Below are 24,394 nucleotides of genomic sequence, written 5' to 3'. Positions count from 1 at the left end.
AGCAGTTCTAGATTTCTCTTTGAAATAGATATCAGCGCCACTATAGACAGTATAATAACATTTGATAAACATACATGTTAAAAAGCCAACAAAGCCAATTCAGTTATTGGGATTTTACGGAGAGCAATATAGTACATGAGCTTGGGTAGATTTAAGTTGATTTACATACATGTAGCTTTTGTTAGATTACATATCGAGTATGGGGATCAAGTATGGAACCCTCATCTCGAATAACACATCGAAATCATTAAAAGTGTTCAGCGTCGAGCAACAAAACAAGTACCTGGGCTAAAGGTCTTGCCATATACCACAAAATTACAGAAACTGAAACTACCAACATTATCATACAGGAGATCACGCTAAGACACGGTCGAAGTCTACAACATACTGCAAGGAAAATATGATTGTGGGGTGTCAGATATTTTAAAAATCAGGAAAGATTCCTCAACACGTGGACATGGCCTCAAGGTTAACAAAACAATCTCGAAATTAAACGCAAGAAAATACTTATTTGACACAGAGAACTGTCGATGTATGGAACACTCGTCCGCCGTCCCATGTAGTGAACGCAAAAACTGACAAGTAATTCGAATATAAATTAGATTGACACTGGAATTACCAACCACAAAACACTGGTTTAAAGAAAAAAATCCAACAGCGAATGTTAGAATTATTTTTCAATTTCATAAAAATATAAGGATGGTATTACAGAGCTGCAAAGGAATACAGATTCCTTCTTTGTCAGAAAAAAACTATGCATCTATGTATAAGAATGTTACGAGTTGAAACCACAGGACTCTGATATTACAATCAGAACAAGAGTAACCGTCACAATATACAGCAAACCAATCGGTTCAGGAACTGTCCCATCTGGCAATAACAAGGAAACCCTACAAATAGTACAAAATGCAAGGAAAGAATACATGTTATACAAGAAAAGCTTATTATCTAATAGGCCCCGAGTTCCATGAAAAAAACCAGGATCATCGCAGTGTATCAAAGCTTGTCGTCCACATATCCCTTAACAAGGGCAGTTTATGGCATTGAAACAATCAACATCAACAATACGTCTTAGCGCTTTTAGGAATCTCTTGGAAGGTACTCATCAAAACCCAGCGAACAGACGACACTATCATCTAAAGAAATGCAGAAAATCGAACTGTTGAGTACAGAATACATCCACAAACTGCATCTACTACGGTGTACACTACATTTATTGACCACCCAAAATACTTGTACAAGTGACAGACCTTCCATGTGTACCCCAGCTCGAACTATACTACGTGACATTACCTAGAGAGAGTGACAGATCCTCCATGTGTACCCCAGCTCGAACTATACTAAGTGACATTACCTTGAGAGACTGACAGACCATCCATGTGTACCCCAGCTCGAACTATACTAATTGACATTACCTAGAGAGAGTGACAGACCCTCCATATGTACCCCAGCTCGAACTATACCAAGTAAAATTTACCTTGAGAGAGTGACAGATCTTCCATGTGTACCCCAGCTCGAACTTTACTAAGTGAAATTACTTTCAGAGTGACATACCCTCTATGTGTACCCCAGCTCGCACTATACTAAGTGACATTACCTTGAGAGAGTGACAGACCCTCCATGTGTACCCCAGCTCGCACTATACTAAGTGACATTACCTTGAGAGAGTGACAGATCTCCCATGTGTACCCCAGCTCGCACTATACTAAGTGACATTACCTTGAGAGAGTGACAGACCTTCCATGTGTACCCCAGCCTGAACTATACTATCTAGCTAGGTGACATTACCTAGAGAGAGTGACAGACCCTCCATGTGTACCCCAGCTCGAACTATACCAAGTGACATTATCTTGAGAGAGTGACTGACCTTCCATGTGTACCCAAGCTCGAACTATACCAAGTGACATTACCTTGAGAGAGTGACAGACCATCCATGTGTACCCCAGCTCGAACTATACTATGAATATACACTGAGAGAGTGACAGATCTTCCATGTATACCCCAGTTCGAACTATACTACGTGACATTACCTTGAGAGAGCGACACACCGTCCATGTGTACTCCAGCTCGAACTATACTAAGTGACATTACCTTGAGAGAGTGACAGACCATACATGTGTACCCCAGCTCGAACTATACTAAGTGACATTACCTTGAGAGAGTGACAGACCTTCCATGTGTACCCCAGCTCGAACTATACTAAGTGACATTACCTGAGAGAGTGACAGACCATTACATGTGTACCCAGCTCGAACTATACTAAGTGACATTACCTGAGAGAGTGACATGTTGACCATACATGTGTACCCAGCTCGAACTATACTAAGTGACATTACCTTGAGAGAGTGACAGACCATACATGTGTACCCCAGCTCGAACTATACTAAGTGACATTACCTTGAGAGAGTGACAGACCATCCATGTGTACCCCAGCTCGAACTATACTAAGTGACATTACCTTGAGAGAGTGACAGACCATACATGTGTACCCCAGCTCGAACTATACTAAGTGACATTACCTTGAGAGAGTGACAGACCATACATGTGTACCCCAGCTCGAACTATACTAAGTGACATTACCTTGAGAGAGTGACAGACCATCCATGTGTACCCCAGCTCGAACTATACTAAGTGACATTACATGAGAGAGTGACAGACCATCCATGTGTACCCCAGCCTCGAACTATACTAGTGACATTACCTTGAGAGAGTGACAGACCATCCATGTGTACCCAGCTCGAACTATACTAGTGACATTACCTTGAGAGAGTGACAGACCATCCATGTGTACCCAGCTCGAACTATACTAAGATGACATTACCTTGAGAGAGTGACAGACCATACATGTATACCCAGCCTGAACTATACTAGATGACATGACCTTGAGAGAGTGACAAACCATCCATGTGTACCCCAGCTCGAACTATACTAGTGACATTACCTTGAGAGAGTGACAGACCATCCATGTGTACCCCAGCTCGAACTATACTAAGTGACATTACCTTGAGAGAGTGACAGACCATACCAGTGTACCCCCAGCTCGAACTATACTAAGTGACATTACCTTGAGAGAGTGACAGACCATACATGTGTACCCCAGCTCGAACTATACTAAGTGACATTACCTATGAGAGAGTGACAGACCATCCATGTGTACCCCAGCTCGAACTATACCAAGTAACATTACCTTGAGAGAGTGACAGATCTTCCATGTGTACCCCAGCTCGAACTATACTAAGTGACATTACCTTGAGAGAGTGACAGATCTTCCATGTGTACCCCAGCTCGAACTATACTAAGTAACATTACCTTGAGAGAGTGACAGATCTTCCATGTGTACTCCAGTTCGAACTATACTAAGTGACATTACCTTGAGAGAGTGACAGACCATGTGTACCATGTGTACCCCAGCTCGAACTATACTAAGTGACATTACTTTGAGAGAGTGACAGACCTTCCATGTGTACCCCAGCTCGAACTATACTAAGTGACATTACCTTGAGAGAGTGACAGACCTTCCATGTGTACCCCAGCTCGAACTATACTAAGTGACATTACCTTGAGAGAGTGACAGACCTTCCATGTGTACCCCAGCTCAAACTATACTAAGTGACATTACCTTGAGAGAGTGACAGACCATCCATGTGTACCCCAGCTCGAACTATACTAAGTGACATTACCTTGAGAGAGTGACAGACCATCCATGTGTACCCCAGCTCGAACTATACTAAGTGACATTACCTTGAGAGAGTGACAGACCTTCCATGTGTACCCCAGCTCGAACTATACTAAGTGACATTACCTTGAGAGAGTGACAGACCATCCATGTGTACCCCAGCTCGAACTATACTAAGTGACATTACCTTGAGAGAGTGACAGACCTTCCATGTGTACCCCAGCCTCGAACTATACTAACTAGTGACATTACCTTGAGAGAGCGACACACCGTCCATGTGTACTCCAGCTCGAACTATACTAAGTGACATTACCTTGAGAGAGTGACAGACCATCCATGTGTACCCCAGCTCGAACTATACTAAGTGACATTACCTTGAGAGAGTGACAGACCTTCCATGTGTACCCCAGCTCGAACTATACTAAGTGACATTACCTTGAGAGAGTGACAGACCATTCCATGTGTACCCCAGCTCGAACTATACTAAGTGACATTACCTTGAGAGAGTGACAGACCTCCATGTGACCCCAGCTCGACATTACATTACTTGAGAGAGTGACAGACCTCCATGTGTACCCAGCTCGAACTATACTAAGTGACATTACCTTGAGAGAGTGACAGACCATCCTGTGTACCCCAGCTCGAACTATACTAAGTGACATTACCTTGAGAGAGTGACAGACCTTCCATGTGTACCCCAGCTCGAACTATACTACTAAGTGACATTACCTTGAGAGAGTGACAGACCATCCATGTGTACCCCAGCTCGAACTATACTAAGTGACATTACTTGAGAGAGATGACAGACCTACATGTGTACCCAGCTCGAACTATACTAAGTGACATTACCTTGAGAGAGAGTGACAGACCATCCATGTGTACCCCAGCTCGAACTATACTAAGTGACATTACCTTGAGAGAGTGACAGACCATCCATGTGTACCCCAGCTCGAACTATACTAAGTGACATTACCTGAGAGAGTGACAGACCATCATGTGTACCCCAGCTCGAACTATACTAAGTGACATTACCTTGAGAGAGTGACAGACCATACATGTGTACCCCAGCTCGAACTATACTAAGTGACATTACCTAGAGAGAGTGACAGACCATACATGTGTACCCCAGCTCGAACTATACTAAGTGACATTACCTTGAGAGAGTGACAGACCTTCCATGTGTACCCCAGCTCGAACTATACTAAGTGACATTACCTTGAGAGAGTGACAGACCATCCATGTGTACCCAGCTCGAACTATACTAAGTGACATTACCTTGAGAGAGTGACAGACCTCCATGTGTACCCCAGCTCGAACTATACTAAGTGACATTACCTTGAGAGAGTGACAGACCTTCCATGTGTACCCCAGCTCGAACTATACTAACTAAGTGACATGACTAGAGAGTGACAGACCGTCCATGTGTACCCAGCTCGAACTATACTAGAGTGACATTACCTGAGAGAGTGACCCATCCATGTGTACCCCAGCTCGAACTATACTAGTGACATTACCTGAGAGAGTGACAGACCATATGTGTACCCAGCTCGAACTATACTAAGTGACATTACCTTGAGAGAGTGACAGACCTACTATACCCAGCCTGAACTATACTAGTACCCCAGAGAGTCGACAGACCGTCCATACCCAGCCTGAACTCGAAGTTATACTGAGGTGACATTACCTTGAGAGAGTGACAGAACCATCCATGTGTACCCCAACTCGAACTATACTAAGTGACATTACCTATTGAGAGAGTGACAGACCATACCATGTGTTTTATGTTACCCCAGCTGCTCGAACTATACTAAGTACACATTACCTTGAGAGAGTGACAGACCATCCATGTGTACCCAGCTCGAACTATACTTAAGTGACATTACCTTGAGAGAGTGACAGACCTTCCATGTGTACCCCAGCTCGAACTTATACTAAGTGATGCACAGAGTTACCCTTATGTGACCCCAGATCGCACTATACTCAAGTGACATTACCTTGACCTGACATCCATATGTGTACCCCAGCTCGCACTATACTAAGTGACATTACCTTGAGAGAGTGACAGACCTTCCATGTGTACCCCAGCTCAACTACTATACTAAGTGACATTACCTAGAGAGAGTGACAGACCTTCCATGTGTACCCCAGCTCAGAACTATACTATCTAGCTAGGTGACATTACCTAGAGAGAGTGACAGACCCTCCATGTGTACCCCAGCTCGAACTATACTAAGTGACATTACCTTGAGAGAGTGACAGACCTTCCATGTGTACCCCAGCTACCCCAGCCTCTTGAGACGAACTAATCGAAATAAGATAGACATGACCTTGAGAGAGTGACAGACCATCCATGTGTACGCCCAGCTCGAACTATACTAAGTGACATTACCTTGAGAGAGAGTGACAGACCATCCATGTGTACCCCAGCTCGAACTATACTAAGTGACATTACCTTGAGAGAGTGAGACAGACCATCCATGTGTACAGATCCCAGCTCGAACTATACTAGATGACATTACCTTGAGAGAGTGACAGACCTTCCCATGTGTACCCCAGCTCGCACACTATACTAGATGACATGACCTTGAGAGAGTTGACAGACCGTTCCATGTTCCATGTATACCCAGCTCTGAAGCTATATACTAAGTGACATTAACCTTGAGAGAGTGACAGACCATACATGTGTACCCCAGCTCCGAACTATACTAAGGGGGGTGACATACCTTGAGAGATTGACATGACCATACATGTGTACCCAAGTCCTGAACTATAAGCTAGATGACATGACCTTGAGAGAGTGACAGACCCATTGTGTACCCAGCTTCCATTGTGTACCCCATACATCGAACTAAACAAGTGACATTACCTTGAGAGAGTGACAGACCATCCATGTGTACCCCAGCTCGAACTATTACTAAGATTACATTACCTTGAGAGAGTGACAGACCTTCCATGTGTACCCAGCCTGAACTATACTATGAAGACATTACCTTGGAGAGAGTGACAGCACCCATCCATGTGGTACCCAGCTCTGCACTATACTAGATGACATAACCTTGAGACGTGACATAACCGTCCCATGTATACCCAGCCTGAACACTATACTAGATGACATGACCTTGACAGAGTTGACAGACCAACCATGTTGTACCCTCAGCTCGGAACTATACTAAGTGACATTACCTTGATATAGTGACAGATCCCAACTCGAACATGTAGTACCCCCCAGCCGAGTCGAACTATGTGTACTAGTCGAAACTATGAAGTACATGACCTTGAGAGAGTGACAGACCGTCCAACCCATGTGTACCCCAGCCTGAACTATACTAGATGACATGACCTTGATGGAGAGTGGACAGACCGTCCCATGTGTACCCAGCCTGAACTATACTAAATGACATGACCTTGAGAGAGTGACAGATTCTCCCATGTGTACCCCAGCTCGCACTATACTAAGTGACATTAACCTTGAGAGGAGTGACAGACCATACCATGTGTACCCGCAATCCCCGAACTATACGAGGATGACATGAGCCTTGAGAGAGTGACAGACCATCCATGTGTACCCAGTCCTGAACTATTAATATCTAGATAACATGATTAACCATGAATGAGAGTGACAGACCTTCCATGTGTACCCCAGCTCGAACTATACTAAGTGGACATTACCTTTGTATAGAGTGACAGACCATACATGTGTACCCAGCCGAATACTATACTAAGTGACATTACTGTACTTACTGATTTAACCTGACTGACCAGGACCTTCCATGTGTCACCCCCAAGCTCGAACTATAACTAATGACATTACCTTGAGAGAGTGACAGACCGTACCCATATGTACCCAGGCTCGAACTATACTAAGTGAAACATTACCTTGAGAGAGTGACAGACCATTCCATGTGTACCCCAGCTCGAACTATACTAAGTAACATTACCTTGAGATAGTGACAGACCATCCATGTGTACCCCAGCTCGAACTATACTAAGTGACATTACCCGTTGAGAGAGTGACAGACCATCCATGTGTAACCCCAGCTACGAACTATACTAAGTGACATTACCTTGAGAGAGTGACAGACCATAACATGTGTACCCCAGCTCGAACTATATATACTAAAGTGGACATTACCTTAGAGAGAGATGACAGACCTTCAATGTGTACCCCAGCGCCCTGAACTATACTAAGAGTGACATGACCTTGAGAGAGTGACAGACCATCTCCCATGTGTTACCCAGCTCGAACTATACTTTAGTGACATTACCTTGATAGAGTGACAGACCATCCCATGTTGTACCCAAGCTCGAACTATACTAAGTGACATTACCTTTTTAGAGGAGAGTGACATGACCTTCCTTGTGTACCCCAGCTCGAAACTAATATATATGAAATTACACTGAGAGAGTGACAGACCCTCCATGTACTCCGGTACCCCCAGCTCGAACTATACAAAGTGACATGTACCTTGTGAGAGAGTGACAGGACCTTCCATGTGTACTCCAGCTCGAACTATACCAAGTAACATTACCCCTGAGAGAGTGACAGAGTCATCCATGTGGTGTGTACCCCATTCGAATCCTATACATACGTGACATTACCTGAGAGAGCGACACCCATCGTCATGAGTGTACTCCAGCTCGAACTTATACATTAAGGAGAACATTACCTGTGTACCAAGCCTGAGATAGTGAAATTACCTTGAGACAGACCCGTTCCAAATGTGTACCCCAGCTCGAACTATACTAACTAGCCTAGTTTGACATTACCTGAGAGAGAGTCGACAGACCCTCTATGTTGTACCCAGCTCGAAACTATAACCTATGAGACATTACCTTGATAGACTGAAGACTGACCTTGCCGATGTGTACCGCCCAGCTGCGTGCGAACTATAACTAGTAGTGACATAACCGCTGAGAGAAGTGACAGAACACTATCCCATGTGTACCCCAGCTCGAACTATACTAAGTGACATTACCGATGAGAGAGTGACAGAAGACCAGATGCCATGTGTATCCCCAGCTCGAACAAATACTAGATGGACAATTACACCGTGAGAGAAGTGGACATACCATCCTTGTTGCAGCCCCACACGAACTATAACTAGAGTGACGATAACGTTCGAGAGAAGAGAGTGACAGACCTCTATGTGTACTACCAGCTCTGAAACTATAGCTACTGATGACATAACCTCTTGAGAGAGTGACAGACCATGACATGTGACCCAAGCATGAGTACTATCCTAGATGACATGACCCCTCAATCCTCCCGATTCTGAGAGAGTGACAGACCATACTTGTGTACCCAAGCTCCGAACTAACCTAGTAGTGTGACGAATACCATAGAGAAAAGGCGTGAAAGACCTATTACGATGTTGTACCCCAGCACTGAAACTATTACTAGTTGACCTAACGAACACCTGGGAGAGAGTGACAGACATCATAAAACCCAAGCTCGAACATGTGTGACATATACCTTGATAGAGTGACCATACATATATACCCCAGCTCGAATGACATGCACCTTTGAGAGAGTGACAGACCATACCATGTGTACCCTCACCTGAGCTAATACTAGATGACATTACCTTGAGAGAGTGACAGACCATTCCATGTGTACCCAGCCTGAACTATACTAGATGACATGACCTTGAGAGAGTGACAGACCATCCATGTGTACCCCAGCCTGAACTCTATACTAGCAATTGGACATTACCTTGAGAGAGTGACAGACCATACATGTGTACCCCACCAGGCTCGAACGCTATACTAAGATGACATTACCCGCATGAGAGATTGACATGACCATCCATGTGTACCCAGCCTGAACCCAGCCATAGATGACATGACCATTGAACTATACCAAGTACATGTGCTACACCAACTTATATACTAGGTGACAATTACAATTAGATAGTGACAGATCTTCCATGTGTACCCCCCAGACTCGAACCCCAAGTAATGCCTTGAGAGTAGTGACATTACCTTGAGTAACATTACCTGAGTGTGACATGACCTTCCTTGTGTACCCCAGCTCGTACTTTACTAAGTAAAATTACTTTCAGAGTGACATACCCTCTATGTGTACCCCAGCTCGCACTATACTAAGTGACATTTACCCTTGAGAGAGTGACAGATCCTCCATGTGTACCCCAGCGCGCACTATACTAAGGTGACATTACCTTGACGAGAGTGACAGACCTTCCATGTGTACCCCAGCTCAAACTTCTATACTAGGTGACATTACCCTTGAGCAGAGTGTGTACAGATCGCACTCCCTTGATGTACCCCAGCTCGCATAAAATATACTAAGTGACATTACCTTGAGAGAGTGACAGATCTCCCATGTTGTACCCCAGCTTTATCTTGAAAGTATACCAAGTGACATTACCTTGAGAGAGTGACAGACCATCCATGATGTACCCCAGCTCGAACTATACTATGAATATACACTGAGAGAGTGACAGATCTTCCATTGTATACCCCAGTTCGAACTATACTAACGTGACATTACATTAGAGAGCGACACACCGTCCATGTGTACTCCAGCTCGAACTATACTAAGTGACATTTACCTTGAGAGAGTGACAGACCTTGATACATGTGTACCCCAGCTCGAACTATACTAAGTGACATTACCTTGAGAGAGTGACAGACGCATACATATTAACCCCAAGCTCGAACTATACTAAGTGACATTACCTTGAGATAGTGACAGACCATACATGTGTACCCAGCTCGAACTATACTAAGTGACATTACCTAGAGAGAGTGACAGACCATACATGTTGTACCCCAGCTCGAACTATACTAAGTAACATTACACTGAGAGAGTGACAGACCATCCATGTGCACTCCCCCAGCTCGAACTATACTACGTGAACATTATCTTGAGAGAGCGACACACCGTCCCATGTGTAACTCCAGCTCGAACTATACTACGTAAGTGACATTACCTTGAGAAGTGACAGACCATACATGTGTACCCCAGCTCGAACTATACTAAAGTGACATTACATTGAGAGAGTGACAGACCATACATGCTGTACCCAGCCTGAACTATCCTAAGATGACATTGACCTTGAGAGAGTGACAGACACATACATGTGTACCCAGGCCTGAAACTATACTAGATGACATGACCTTGAGAGAGTGACAAGACCATGACATGTGTACCCAGCCTGAACTATACTAGATGACAATGACCTTGTCCGAGAGTGACAGACCTGTCCATGTGTACCCCAACTCGATATATACCATAACTAGGTGACATTACCATTAGATAGTGACAGACCATCCATGTGTACCCCAGCTCGAACTATACCAAGTAACATTACCTTGAGAGAGTGACAGATCTTCCATGTGTACCCCAGCTCGAGACTATACCAAGTAACATTACCTTGAGAGAGTGACAGACCTTCCTTGTGTACCCCAGCTCGAACTTTACTAAGTGAAATTACTTTCAGAGTGACATACCCTCTATGTGTACCCCAGCTCGCACTATACTAAGTGACATTACCCTTGACAGTGACAGACCTTCCATGTGTACCCCAGCTCGAACTATACTACGTGACATTACCTAGAGAGAGTGACAGACCTTCCATGTGTACCCCAGCTCGAACTATACTAAGTGACATTACCTAGAGAGAGAGTGACAGACCCTCCATGTGTACCCCAGCTCGAACTATACCAAGTGACATTATCTTGAGAGAGTGACTGACCTTCCATGTGTACCCAAGCTCGAACTATACCAAGTGACATTACCATGAGAGAGTGACAGACCATCCATGTGTACCCCAGCTCGAACTATACTATGAATATACACTGAGAGAGTGACAGATCTTCCATGTGTACCCAGCTCCTTTATGTGTACCCCATACCCTCTAGTGTCGCACTATACTAAGTGACATTACCTTGAGAGAGTGACATACCCTCTATGTGTACCCCAGCTCGCACTATACTAAGTGACATTACCTTGAGAGAGTGACAGATCTCCCATGTGTACCCCAGCTCGCACTATACTAAGTGACATTACCTTGAGAGAGTGACAGACCTTCCATGTGTACCCCAGCCTGAACTATACTATCTAGCTAGGTGACATTACCTAGAGAGAGTGACAGACCCTCCATGTGTACCCCAGCTCGAACTATACCAAGTGACATTATCTTGAGAGAGTGACAGACCTTCCATGTGTACCCAGCTCGAACTATACTAAGTGACATACCATGAGAGAGTGACAGACCATCCATGTGTACCCAGCAGCTCGAACTATACTATGATGATACACTTGAGAGAGTGACAGATCTTCCATGTATACCCCAGTTCGAACTATACTACGTGACATTACCTTGAGAGAGTGACAGACCGTCCATGTGTACCCAGCTCGAACTATACTAAGTGACATTACCTTGAGAGAGTGACAGACCATCCATGTGCACCCCAGCTCGAACTATACTACGTGACATTATCTTGAGAGAGCGACACACCGTCCATGTGTACTCCAGCTCGAACTATACTAAGTGACATTACCCTGAGAGAGTGACAGACCATACATGTGTACCCAGCCTGAACTATACTAGATGACATGACCTTGAGAGAGTGACAGACCATCCATGTGTACCCAGCCTTAACTATACTAGATGACATGACCTTGAGAGAGTGACAGACCATCCATGTGTACCCCAACTCGATATATACTAGGTGACATTACCATTAGATAGTGACAGACCATCCATGTGTACCCCAACTCGAACTATACCAAGTAACATTACCTTGAGAGAGTGACAGATCTTCCATGTGTACCCCAGCTCGCACTATACTAAGTGACATTACCTTGAGAGAGTGACAGATCTTCCATGTGTACCCCAGCTCGAACTATACTAAGTGACATTACCTTGAGAGAGTGACAGATCTTCCATGTGTACCCCAGCTCGAACTATACTAAGTGACATTACTTTGAGAGAGTGACAGATCTTCCATGTGTACCCCAGCTCGAACTATACTATGTGACATTACCTTGAGAGAGTGACAGATCTTCCATGTGTACCCCAGCTCGAACTATACTAAGTGACATTACCTTGAGAGAGTGACAGATCTTCCATGTGTACCCCAGCTCGAACTATACTAAGTGACATTACCTTGAGAGAGTGACAGACCTTCCATGTGTACCCCAGCTCGAACTATACTAAGTGACATTACCTTGAGAGAGTGACAGACCATACATGTGTACCCCAGCTCAAACTATACTACGTGACATTACCTTGAGAGAGCGACACACCGTCCATGTGTACTCCAGCTCGAACTATACTAAGTGACATTACCTTGAGAGAGTGACAGACCATACATGTGTACCCCAGCTCGAACTATACTAAGTGACATTACCTTGAGAGAGTGACAGACCATACATGTGTACCCCAGCTCGAACTATACTAAGTGACATTACCTTGAGAGAGTGACAGACCATACATGTGTACCCCAGCTCGAACTATACTAAGTAACATTACACTGAGAGAGTGACAGACCATCCATGTGCACCCCAGCTCGAACTATACTACGTGACATTATCTTGAGAGAGCGACACACCGTCCATGTGTACTCCAGCTCGAACTATACTAAGTGACATTACCTTGAGAGAGTGACAGACCATACATGTGTACCCCAGCTCGAACTATACTAAGTGACATTACATTGAGAGAGTGACAGACCATACATGTGTACCAAGCCTGAACTATCCTAGATGACATGACGTTGAGAGAGTGACAAACCATACATGTGTACCCAGCCTGAACTATACTAGATGACATTACCTTGAGAGAGTGACAGATCTTCCATGTGTACCCCAGCTCAAACTATACCAAGTAACATTACCTTGAGAGAGTGACAGATCTTCCATGTGTACTCCAGTTCGAACTATACTAAGTGACATTACCTTGAGAGAGTGACAGACCTTCCTTGTGTACCCCAGCTCGAACTTACTAGTGACATTACCTTGAGAGAGTGACAGACCTCCTGTGTACCCAGCCGAACTATACTAAGTGACATTACCTTGAGAGAGTGACAGACCTTCCATGTGTACCCCAGCTCGCAACTATACTAAGTGACATTACCTTGAGAGAGTGACAGACCTTCCATGTGTACCCCAGCTCAAACTATACTAAGTGACATTACCTTGAGAGAGTGACAGACCTTCCATGTGTACCCCAGCTCAAACTATACTAAGTGACATTACCTTGAGAGAGTGACAGATCTCCCATGTGTACCCCAGCTCGCACTATACTAAGTGACATTACCTTGAGAGAGTGACAGACCTTCCATGTGTACCCCAGCTCAAACTATACTAAGTGACATTACCTAGAGAGAGTGACAGACCTTCCATGTGTACCCCAGCTCAAACTATACTAGGTGACATTACCTTGAGAGAGTGACAGATCTCCCATGTGTACCCCAGCTCGCACTATACTAAGTGACATTACCTTGAGAGAGTGACAGACCTTCCATGTGTACCCCAGCCTCGAACTATACTAAGTGACTAGGTACCTATACACTGAGAGAGTGACAGACCATCCATGTGTACCCCAGCTCGAACTATACTACGTGACATTACCTTGAGAGAGCGACACACCGTCCATGTGTACTCCAGCTCGAACTATACTAAGTGACATTACCTTGAGAGAGTGACAGACCATACATGTGTACCCCAGCTCGAACTATACTAAGTGACATTACCTTGAGAGAGTGACAGACCATACATGTGTACCCCAGCTCGAACTATACTAAGTGACATTACCTAGAGAGAGTGACAGACCATACATGTGTACCCCAGCTCGAACTATACTAAGTGACATTACCTTGAGAGAGTGACAGACCATACATGTGTACCCCAGCTCGAACTATACTAAGTGACATTACACTGAGAGAGTGACAGACCATCCATGTGTACCCCAGCTCGAACTATACTACGTGACATTATCTTGAGAGAGCGACACACCGTCCATGTGTACTCCAGCTCGAACTATACTAAGTGACATTACCTTGAGAGAGTGACAGACCATACATGTGTACCCCAGCTCGAACTATACTAAGTGACATTACCTTGAGAGAGTGACAGACCTTCCATGTGTACCCCAGCTCGAACTATACTAAGTGACATTACCTAGAGAGAGTGACAGACCATACATGTGTACCCCAGCTCGAACTATACTAAGTGACATTACCTAGAGAGAGTGACAGACCATACATGTGTACCCAAGCTCGAACTATACTAAGTGACATTACCTTGAGAGAGTGACAGACCATACATGTATACCCAGCCTGAACTATACTAGATGACATGACCTTGAGAGAGTGACAAACCATCCATGTGTACGTCAGCTCGAACTATACTAAGAGACATTATCTTGAGAGAGCGACACACCGTCCATGTGTACTCCAGCTCGAACTATACTAAGTAACATTACACTGAGAGAGTGACAGACCATCCATGTGCACCCCAGCTCGAACTATACTACGTGACATTATCTTGAGAGAGTGACAGACCATACATGTGTACCCAGCCTGAACTATACTAAGTAACATTACACTGAGAGAGTGACAGACCATCCATGTGCACCCCAGCTCGAACTATACTACGTGACATTATCTTGAGAGAGTGACAGATCTTCCATGTGTACCCCAGCTCGATCTATACTAAGTGACATTACCTTGAGAGAGTGAAAGACCTTCCATGTATATCCCAGTTCTAACTATACTAGGTGACATTGCCCTTACAATTTTCATCTGAACAGTGATACTGGGTATTTGTTTGAGAAATTTGTATGAAGAAAATTAGAACGAATATACGTACCCGGCCTACTATACCTTTCGGCCGGGTACGAATTGGTCCCTATGTGTCGTAGTGGAGCACTGCCTCCGAAAATCACTCGGGCATAGTTTTCTATACTTTTTTGTAGGTTTCCAATTATTTTATGCGTATACATCCATTTACATATTATTTTTATCCAAAACTAACATAACTACCATTCTTAATATCTATCGTACCGCTCACAAGACGTCAAATTCATAATTTGTGGACTTGCCGTATAAATTCCCTCCAGAAAGACCTTCATATGTATTATGTAAAAAAATAATGCCTCGATGAGAATTCGATATATTGTTCAGTTCCATTGCCTAGTAAGTAAGCGATATCAAACAAGTACGATAAAAGTGCAAACAAACGTTTTATAATGGTTTGCATAATCATTACTTTGCTCCATTAGCAGTAATAGGCACCAATTGTAGCTCTAAAGACGACATCATTTTCTGTCAAAAAGTCTTTTGAGCTACACTATTGCAGGTAGAAGAAAATGTGTTATCTACTCCAGAACTACTACATTGAAGTAGTAGTGCATCGACAAATCAACGAGGGAATCTAACCTGAACCTGATAGTACTGTGTATTTTCTCTATATATAGTGAAGTGCGTCGTGATAAAATCTTCCATGCGGTCCCACCTAGTCCTTATATTGGTATACATAGGTATATAAGTCATTACCCTGGAATCAGGAAGTGAAATGAACACCAACGCGACGGTACTCAGGGTCAAACCAATTACCTAGAACGATTAATTAATGATGATAATTAATGACAAAGAAGCCGTTTGAATAGCGGTGGTATAGGGGTACACACGACAGAATGCCCGACCAAGTTCCTCTTTGCATACAATATAGGTGTATATAAATAGAGACGTGTTTTGTATGAGCTTAACTGTATAAGTACTGTTCAAAACTAAATAAACATATCATTTTTGTGCTGTTGCTTTGTTCGTGAACAAGATACATATTTACAGAACAAGTGTGCTGGTTTGTTTCTGTAAAAACCGGGATTGTTTGTAAACTGTGATAAAACTAGTGGACACTAATAAATATGATTAGATCCTTTATACATTATTAAAGTGACCCTTTCTAGAATTCAAATATTTTGAAAATTTAACGAATTTAGGATAATGTTAGATTCCGTTCAGTACTTTGCAAAAAACGATGGATTATGTAGACTCCAAGGGTTGCCGTAACTTTTACTGTCAATAGGTAAGCCAGTCGTCCCACTTTCTGTATACTGAACATGACGAAGGGACATATTTTACTACTAAAGGGACTACGACCTTTGTAAGGGACAGAACATAGAGCCTTCATGACCGCGCCGAGCGCTTAACTCCAGATCAAAAGTCACTTAGTAAGAAGAGAAAAATGATATCCCAAATTCATTTCTCTTTTTCAAGGCGATGGGTGTAGCTGGTAGAATTCTAACGTCTTGTACTCTGACAACTAGGTACCATTGAAGACAAAATATTATTTTAGGTTATTCCTTAATACAACTAGACTATTATGAACATTCGAGACACGCTAAACCAGTGTGATAAACAAAACAAGAAACAATGATTACTTTAGAAAGACGGTAGACAATTGAAACCAAAATCCTGGCATAGGATAACACTTTAGAGCCCTTCATATTTAATACAGCACCAATAAAAAAGTCACTATTCAATGGAACCGTCTGCAATTGGTGCACGTGCTTCCCCATGTATTGCCAATTTTATGTCTTTGGTCACATGTACACCAGCCGGGATGGGAATCACAGAAATAAGGCATAAAAACCAGGAACTAATAAACAAAAGATCGATACAGGTCACCAACGGAGTATATAAACGGGAGTTTTATATCTACTGGTGACAATTGTTCTTGTTCTTGATCACGAACTAAGAAAATAACATAAAGAACCGACCGAAATAATACAATTGAATTTGTTTCCACGGACATAATTTTTATCTCGCAGACATGGTTTCGCCGCACCTGTCTCTGCTAGGCACGTTTAGCTAAAACGTGATAGGTGGCACGTGATGTTAAGAGCAAGGAATTGAATTTTGATATGTTTTTAAAGTAGCTTTAAACAAAACAATATAATTATGAAATAGCTAGACTATTTCATGGTCCAATACATTTGCTTTTTGTGCTAAACTGAGAGGTTAAATGTACTTAATGGGATATATGTTATATTTTTTTTAATTTTTTTTTTAATTTTTTTTATTAATAGAAATATAAACCAAATTAGATCTATATCACCGCCAGAACAAAGGGCAAATACTCTGGTTTGCAATTCTCAATTTGTTGTCGCTAGACGACATTAACTATTTGCTGTAAATAATATTAACCCTTTTATCTATTCCGACACAGGTGGGGTACTTACCTGTGTAATTATATATAATGTGGCCTTAACCGTAGATTTAAATATTCTGATTTTCTCATCATACATTGTATATAAATGACGTAACTAATGCACTGCCAAGACAAACCTGATTGGTACTGGGCCCACAAGTGTACCCCGACAGTGATATGGCAGGTGTAAAATATTCTTCTTTCCTTCTGATCGCTGTATTCCTTATCCGAAGATCAGTTTGCGCTCCAACATCTAACATTGAGGAAAGTGAGGGTAAATATATCATACCTTTTTATATGTTTTACTGTGTTGTTTCTGAACTGTGATATAAAGCTGCTAAGACTTGTTAAATGTTTTGCGACTGCTTCATAGTTAACTCACACTCACGAACTGACATAATGGACTTAAAACTAATGACCCCCATTCCAACAATGAACTTATTCAATCAGATTCAAAAGCATTCAATATTCTCGCTGTATAAACGTTTGATTTATTTGATTAAACATATTTTCTTTGCGCATTATATACAAATGGGGTTAGACACAAGTTGTAAACATAATCCGCCTTCTCCCGTAAAAAATAATGATGATATATACATGTACATATAATTACATTAGGTAAAACCATTTGAATTTCCTTTTCGTGTTCGCGTGTCTGGTAATGGTAGGTTGAAACAGATTAAATATTCAAGAGTGAATCTAAAAGTGGCAAGTCACTGTCTTACAATTGAATATAATGGGAATTCGTGCACACAACATCAAACTACCTGATTGAAATCAAAGAGATAATTCCCTTGGTATGGTAATCGTTCCACCCATATGTTTACGCGATTTTCCTACTGGTTTAAGTGTTAGAAGGTTTCTGTTGTTATTTACCAACTCATATGGTGATTTTTATTCCTTTCTGTTTTAAATCCAATCTTTTCAAGTAATCATTGTTCTGACATTATGCTGTCATTTCATTGTTATACACACCAGGTAACACACTGTAGCACCATTAACGATCCATCGTAAAACTGAATACTTTAATCGTCCGATTTTATACGTTTTTGTATTTCACTTTCCAGTATATTGTTACCTAATTCCGCTTTATTTTTCTTATCGTTTAATTTTTTTGTTTGTTTGTTTATTTGTCGGGTTTTTTTTTAACAATAATTAATCTTAATTGATTTCTAAAATCAAAGTGTTTTTGCATTATTTTTAAGCGTTTTTAGACACTTCGGATGGACAAAAGGATCCCTCTAGAATAGATATACTTTGGTTTAAGTGTTTTGTCGTTAAACTAGAGGCCCGATACACAAATAGCAAACAATCTACATATATATCAGGCAAAAAATGCATTTAACATATTGAAATAAAAGATTACCATTACGAAATTTGCATTTAATGGTTTTACACTTTCATTTCTCGAGTGATGTGAGTGTGCCATGCTTTCTTTATTGGTTTCCATGTAACTAAATGTTTGAATTATGTTAATTGTATTTCCTCAAAGGTCGCTATGCATTAAAACCCATGTAAGTTTACGTTAATATCGTGTACTCAACTGGTTCGAATTTAAAACACACAAAAAAACTCAATAAAATACAAAATACTAAATAAACATTGTTTCATTTGCTGCACAGACGATATACACGTAATGAAAATTGTAATCGTAATTAGAATATTTCTAAACATCATACCATGAATATCATGAACTCGATGGCGTGTTTCCCCTTAACTTTAGGGGAACCACAGTTATTTAACTTATAAACGGTAAAGTATAGGACATGGTTTTGCCAGATTGAATATTAATATGATTTATTTTGACCAAATGTTCCATTGAACATTAAAATCATGCCTTATTTTTTTCCAGATGTTCCCTTGAATGTTAATACCATGCATCTTTTACCAAATGGTCCATTGAACATTAAAATCATGCCTTATTTTTTTCCAGATGTTCCCTTGAATGTTAATACCATGTATCTTTTACCAGATGTTCCATTGAACATTAAAATCATGCCTTATTTTTTCCCAGATGTTCCCTTGAATGTTAATACCATGTATCTTTTACCAAATGGTCCATTGAGCGTTAATATCATGCTTCATTTTGACTAGATTTTCCATTTATCATTAATTTATACCATGGTTGATTTTGACCAGATAGTCTATTGGCGGATGAACTTTAATGCTGTGGTTAATTGTTGTTTAATATAGACCAGTAAAGGAAATATGTTATTTAGTTTAGTTTAAACATGTTATAATGCAATATGGATCGGGCACAAGTTTATTTCAACTTACAAACGCCATCTCCATTACAATTTACAACACATATATACCTGTAATATATACATTATAAGATGGCTTTATATCACTAATATTATATCATAATTATTTTCTTAAAGCGGAACAGATAAGAGAGCAGAAAGAGATAGATAGATAGAGAGGAAGAAGGGTGGATATAACATCAAAAGATCACATGTTATTTACAATCATTGGGGCATATTTTGTATACGGTATACTAAAGTAGTTAAAAAAAGAAACTTTGTGCCACCAGTACAGACGACACTTAAAATATAATCAACATTGAACTTCTCTAAGTGTTCGTCACATCCCGAGCTAAAGGCGGCTTTCTCCAAACATCCCATGCTTCCATATAAAAACTGGTCCATACATATATGGTTATTTAAATACCGCATCAACATTAAAATACTAGTATTGATTTTCCTTTTGTAAATCCTTCAGTAGCTACTATATCAATTTGTTAATTTTTTTTTGTGCTTAGTTTATATAAAAAAACAATTCATTATTTCACAATTACACATACAATTTATAAATAAATGGAATTGTGAAACCAATATAAGGCGTTATCGATACACATGTCCAGAATCTATGATGATTCACACGAGGAGTTAATCTGGCGTTCAACATTTTTCATTTATAGATGAAATAATGAAACTGAAGCAGCTCCTTCAGAATCTTATCCTTCATCACGGATCTCACGATGATGACATTACAGATCCAAGTACAGCAGGGCCACACACAAAGGTAAGTATATATAGACTGTCGAGTCGTTTTGGCCAAAGGTTAGATTTGTTTTAGATAACGGTACTTTGAGCAACTCCCTACCTTTGAGTTATATCTGGCTTTCGTCTGAGCCTCTCCCCAACTTTGAGTTATATCTGGCTTTCGTCTGAGACTCTCCCCAACTTTGAGTTATATCTGGCTTTCGTCTGAGAGTTATATCTGGCTTTCGTCTGAGACTCTCCCCAACTTTGAGTTATATCTGGCTTTCGTCTGAGACTCTCCCCAACTTTGAGTTATATCTGGCTTTCGTCTGAGACTCTCCCCAACTTTGAGTTATATCTGGCTTTCGTCTGAGACTCTCCCCAACTTTGAGTTATATCTGGCTTTCGTCTGAGACTCTCCCCAACTTTGAGTTATATCTGGCTTTCGTCTGAGACTCTCCCCAACTTTGAATTATATCTGGCTTTCGTCTGAGACTCTCCCCAACTTTGAGTTATATCTGGCTTTCGTCTGAGACTCTCCCCAACTTTGAGTTATATCTGGCTTTCGTCTGAGACTCTCCCCAACTTTGAGTTATATCTGGCTTTCGTCTGAGACTCTCCCCAACTTTGAGTTATATCTGGCTTTCGTCTGAGACTCTCCCCAACTTTGAGTTATATCTGGCTTTCGTCTGAGACTCTCCCCAACTTTGAGTTATATCTGGCTTTCGTCCAACTTTAGTATATTGGCTTTCGTCTGAGACTCTCCCCAACTTTGAGTTATATCTGGCTTTCGTCTGAGACTCTCCCCAACTTTGAGTTATATCTGGCTTTCGTCTGAGACTCTCCCCAACTTTGAGTTATATCTGGCTTTCGTCTGAGACTCTCCCCAACTTTGAGTTATATCTGGCTTTTCGTCTGAGACTCTCCCCAACTTTGAGTTATATCTGGCTTTCGTCTGAGACTCTCCCCAACTTTGAGTTATATCTGGCTTTCGTCTGAGACTCTCCCCAACTTTGAGTTATATCTGGCTTTCGTCTGAGACTCTCCCCAACTTTGAGTTATATCTGGCTTTCGTCTGAGACTCTCCCCAACTTTGAGTTATATCTGGCTTTCGTCTGAGACTCTCCCCAACTTTGAGTTATATCTGGCTTTCGTCTGAGACTCTCCCCAACTTTGAGTTATATCTGGCTTTCGTCTGAGACTCTCCCCAACTTTGAGTTATATCTGGCTTTCGTCTGAGACTCTCCCCAACTTTGAGTTATATCTGGCTTTCGTCTGAGACTCTCCCCAACTTTGAGTTATATCTGGCTTTCGTCTGAGACTCTCCCCAACTTTTTGAGTTATATCTGGCTTTCGTCTGAGACTCTCCCCAACTTGAGTTATATCTGGCTTTCGTCTGAGACTCTCCCCAACTTTGAGTTATATCTGGCTTTCGTCTGAGACTCTCCCCAACTTTGAGTTATATCTGGCTTTCGTCTGAGACTCTCCCCAACTTTGAGTTATATCTGGCTTTCGTCTGAGACTCTCCCCAACTTTGAGTTATATCTGGCTTTCGTCTGAGACTCTCCCCAACTTTGAGTTATATCTGGCTTTCGTCTGAGACTCTCCCCAACTTTGAGTTATATTTGGCTTTCGTCTGAGACTCTCCCCAACTTTGAGTTATATCTGGCTTTCGTCTGAGACTCTCCCAATTATGGCTTGTTGTCTCCAACTTTGAGTTTCGTCTGATCTCCCCATTTGATATACTGGCTTTCGTCTGAGACTCTCCCCAACTTTGAGTTATATCTGGCTTTCGTCTGAGACTCTCCCCAACTTTGAGTTATATCTGGCTTTCGTCTGAGACTCTCCCCAACTTTGAGTTATATCTGTCTGAGACTTCCCCTGGATTATATCTCTCCGTCTGAGACTCTTTTGAGTTATATCTGGCTTTCGTCTGAGACTCTCCCCAACTTTGAATTATATCTGGCTTTCATCTGAGCCTCTCTCCAGTTTGACAGTTTGAATTATTTCTGGCTTTCAAAATATGAGTTAATTATTTCTCAATATTTCGAGGATTACAGCGATGTCCTAAGAAATCGTCGCCAATTACCTTCTGTGGTATAGGAGACAATTGTAAAATTGTAATAAAACTTTTTGTATGAGAGAACAATACTTATATTGTGGATATGGATGACATATACCCCTGGGATCACCAACTATTGTACAACACTGGCCAATACTCGGGTTTTACATCATGTTACCCTTCACAGATTCTGTACTAGTACCCAAGAGATGACCGCGTTACAGAACTCCATGTGCACTGCAAAGCTGGGAATGTAGTGACGTCTGATAGTAGGATTGGTTTGGGTATTGCATTGCCGAAGTCAACTTGCTTTACATCCAATTCACATTCTATGGTCATCTCAGGACTTGATCTGCTTTGGGGAGAGTATGTGCAAAAGCAGTTACTTATATTTATGATGTATTGCTAAAAGAATTTTAATATATGCATATAAGAATTTGGATAAAATGTATTGAGTATAATATTCAATATAATTTTTTCCAGGGTATCCCAAACCCACACCAGATGATATTTACAAGTGGCGGTTTACAGAAGGTGAGTAGCTTTAATATGTCTTCTATTATACGACATTTCTAATGAATGTGTTTGGTGTGTTGTATTCTATGTTGTTGTCACTTTTGTATAATCAGGAAAGTACAATTTTAAAGACAAAGGTTTGGCATCATTCGGAGCTCAAATAAATAGATTTAACATAACAGACTTAAGGATGTACACCTCTGAGAAGTCAAACTTTTTTTCTCATGTAGATTTTTGGAAAAAAGGAGTTCATACCATAAAAGAAAATGGAAGAAAAAACTTGTGTCCGTGTGCTCGTTTTTGAGGTTTTGTCACTCAAAGACACCTAGTTGACAAAATATTGGATTTTATGGGAATTTTGCCGTTTTGACCATATAAGATAGACATTAAAGCCATTATTTCTTAATGAGGTTTTTGATATGTTTCAATGTTTGTAGAATTTATTTTCCAGTAGTCTTCGTTTAAAATATACTAGTTTTGATCAATTAGACTAACTTTTTTTCTCAGAATAACAACATATGCTACCCCTACCCCTTAATTTTGAGCTACAAAATGCACCATTTTCAGCCATTTTTGACGAATTTAACCCTTTATTGAAAAAGTTCTGGTATTAAACTTTTGTTATTATTTTGCATATCAATAGGGAAACAGTTGTTCTTTCTAAAACAGGAAGAAAAATTGGGGGTCCGTATGCTTACTTTTTTGCCCGATTTGAATTTTTGTTATTTTTCAGTATTTTAGAGTAAAAAACAAAAGCGCCCAAACTACCGTTAAATGTAAAAATAAAGTCACAAAATGTATCGTTTCACATATTAATGCTCAATATTTTAATTACTACGAACCTAGTAACGATTTGCAGCAAAACTTAGCTAAATACAGCTAAAATTGCTGGCGCAGTGATGATTTAAGAAAAAACAATTTTAGTAAAAAATGGTAAAACTGTGGCTCTACTTGAAGCGAAAGAAGACACAATT

At 41.2% G+C, this 24,394-nt stretch overlaps 1 protein-coding gene across 2 annotated transcripts in view; it reads left to right on the top strand.

The window, feature by feature from the left end:
- LOC138314170 (protein SpAN-like) overlaps window positions 1-24,394 on the top strand; it is a 52,418-nt gene that overhangs the window by 12,164 nt on the left and 15,860 nt on the right. Inside the window, exons 1-3 of one of the 2 annotated variants that reach the window (XM_069254357.1) lie at window positions 17,955-18,132; window positions 20,779-20,882; window positions 23,388-23,438. In XM_069254357.1, the coding sequence (XP_069110458.1) occupies window positions 18,036-18,132; window positions 20,779-20,882; window positions 23,388-23,438 (252 nt within the window). In that variant the 5' untranslated portion in view covers window positions 17,955-18,035. Of the gene's footprint in view, window positions 1-17,954; window positions 18,133-20,778; window positions 20,883-23,387; window positions 23,439-24,394 lie in introns of those variants that run through there. The other variant, XM_069254358.1, reaches the window with a different exon arrangement.

Source organism: Argopecten irradians, chromosome 2, assembly GCF_041381155.1.
Source record: "Argopecten irradians isolate NY chromosome 2, Ai_NY, whole genome shotgun sequence".
In the NCBI taxonomy this organism is placed as follows: Eukaryota; Metazoa; Mollusca; class Bivalvia; order Pectinida; family Pectinidae; genus Argopecten; species Argopecten irradians.
The sequence above is the reverse complement of the archived record's forward strand: the minus strand, read 5'-3'. Positions and strand labels throughout refer to the sequence as shown.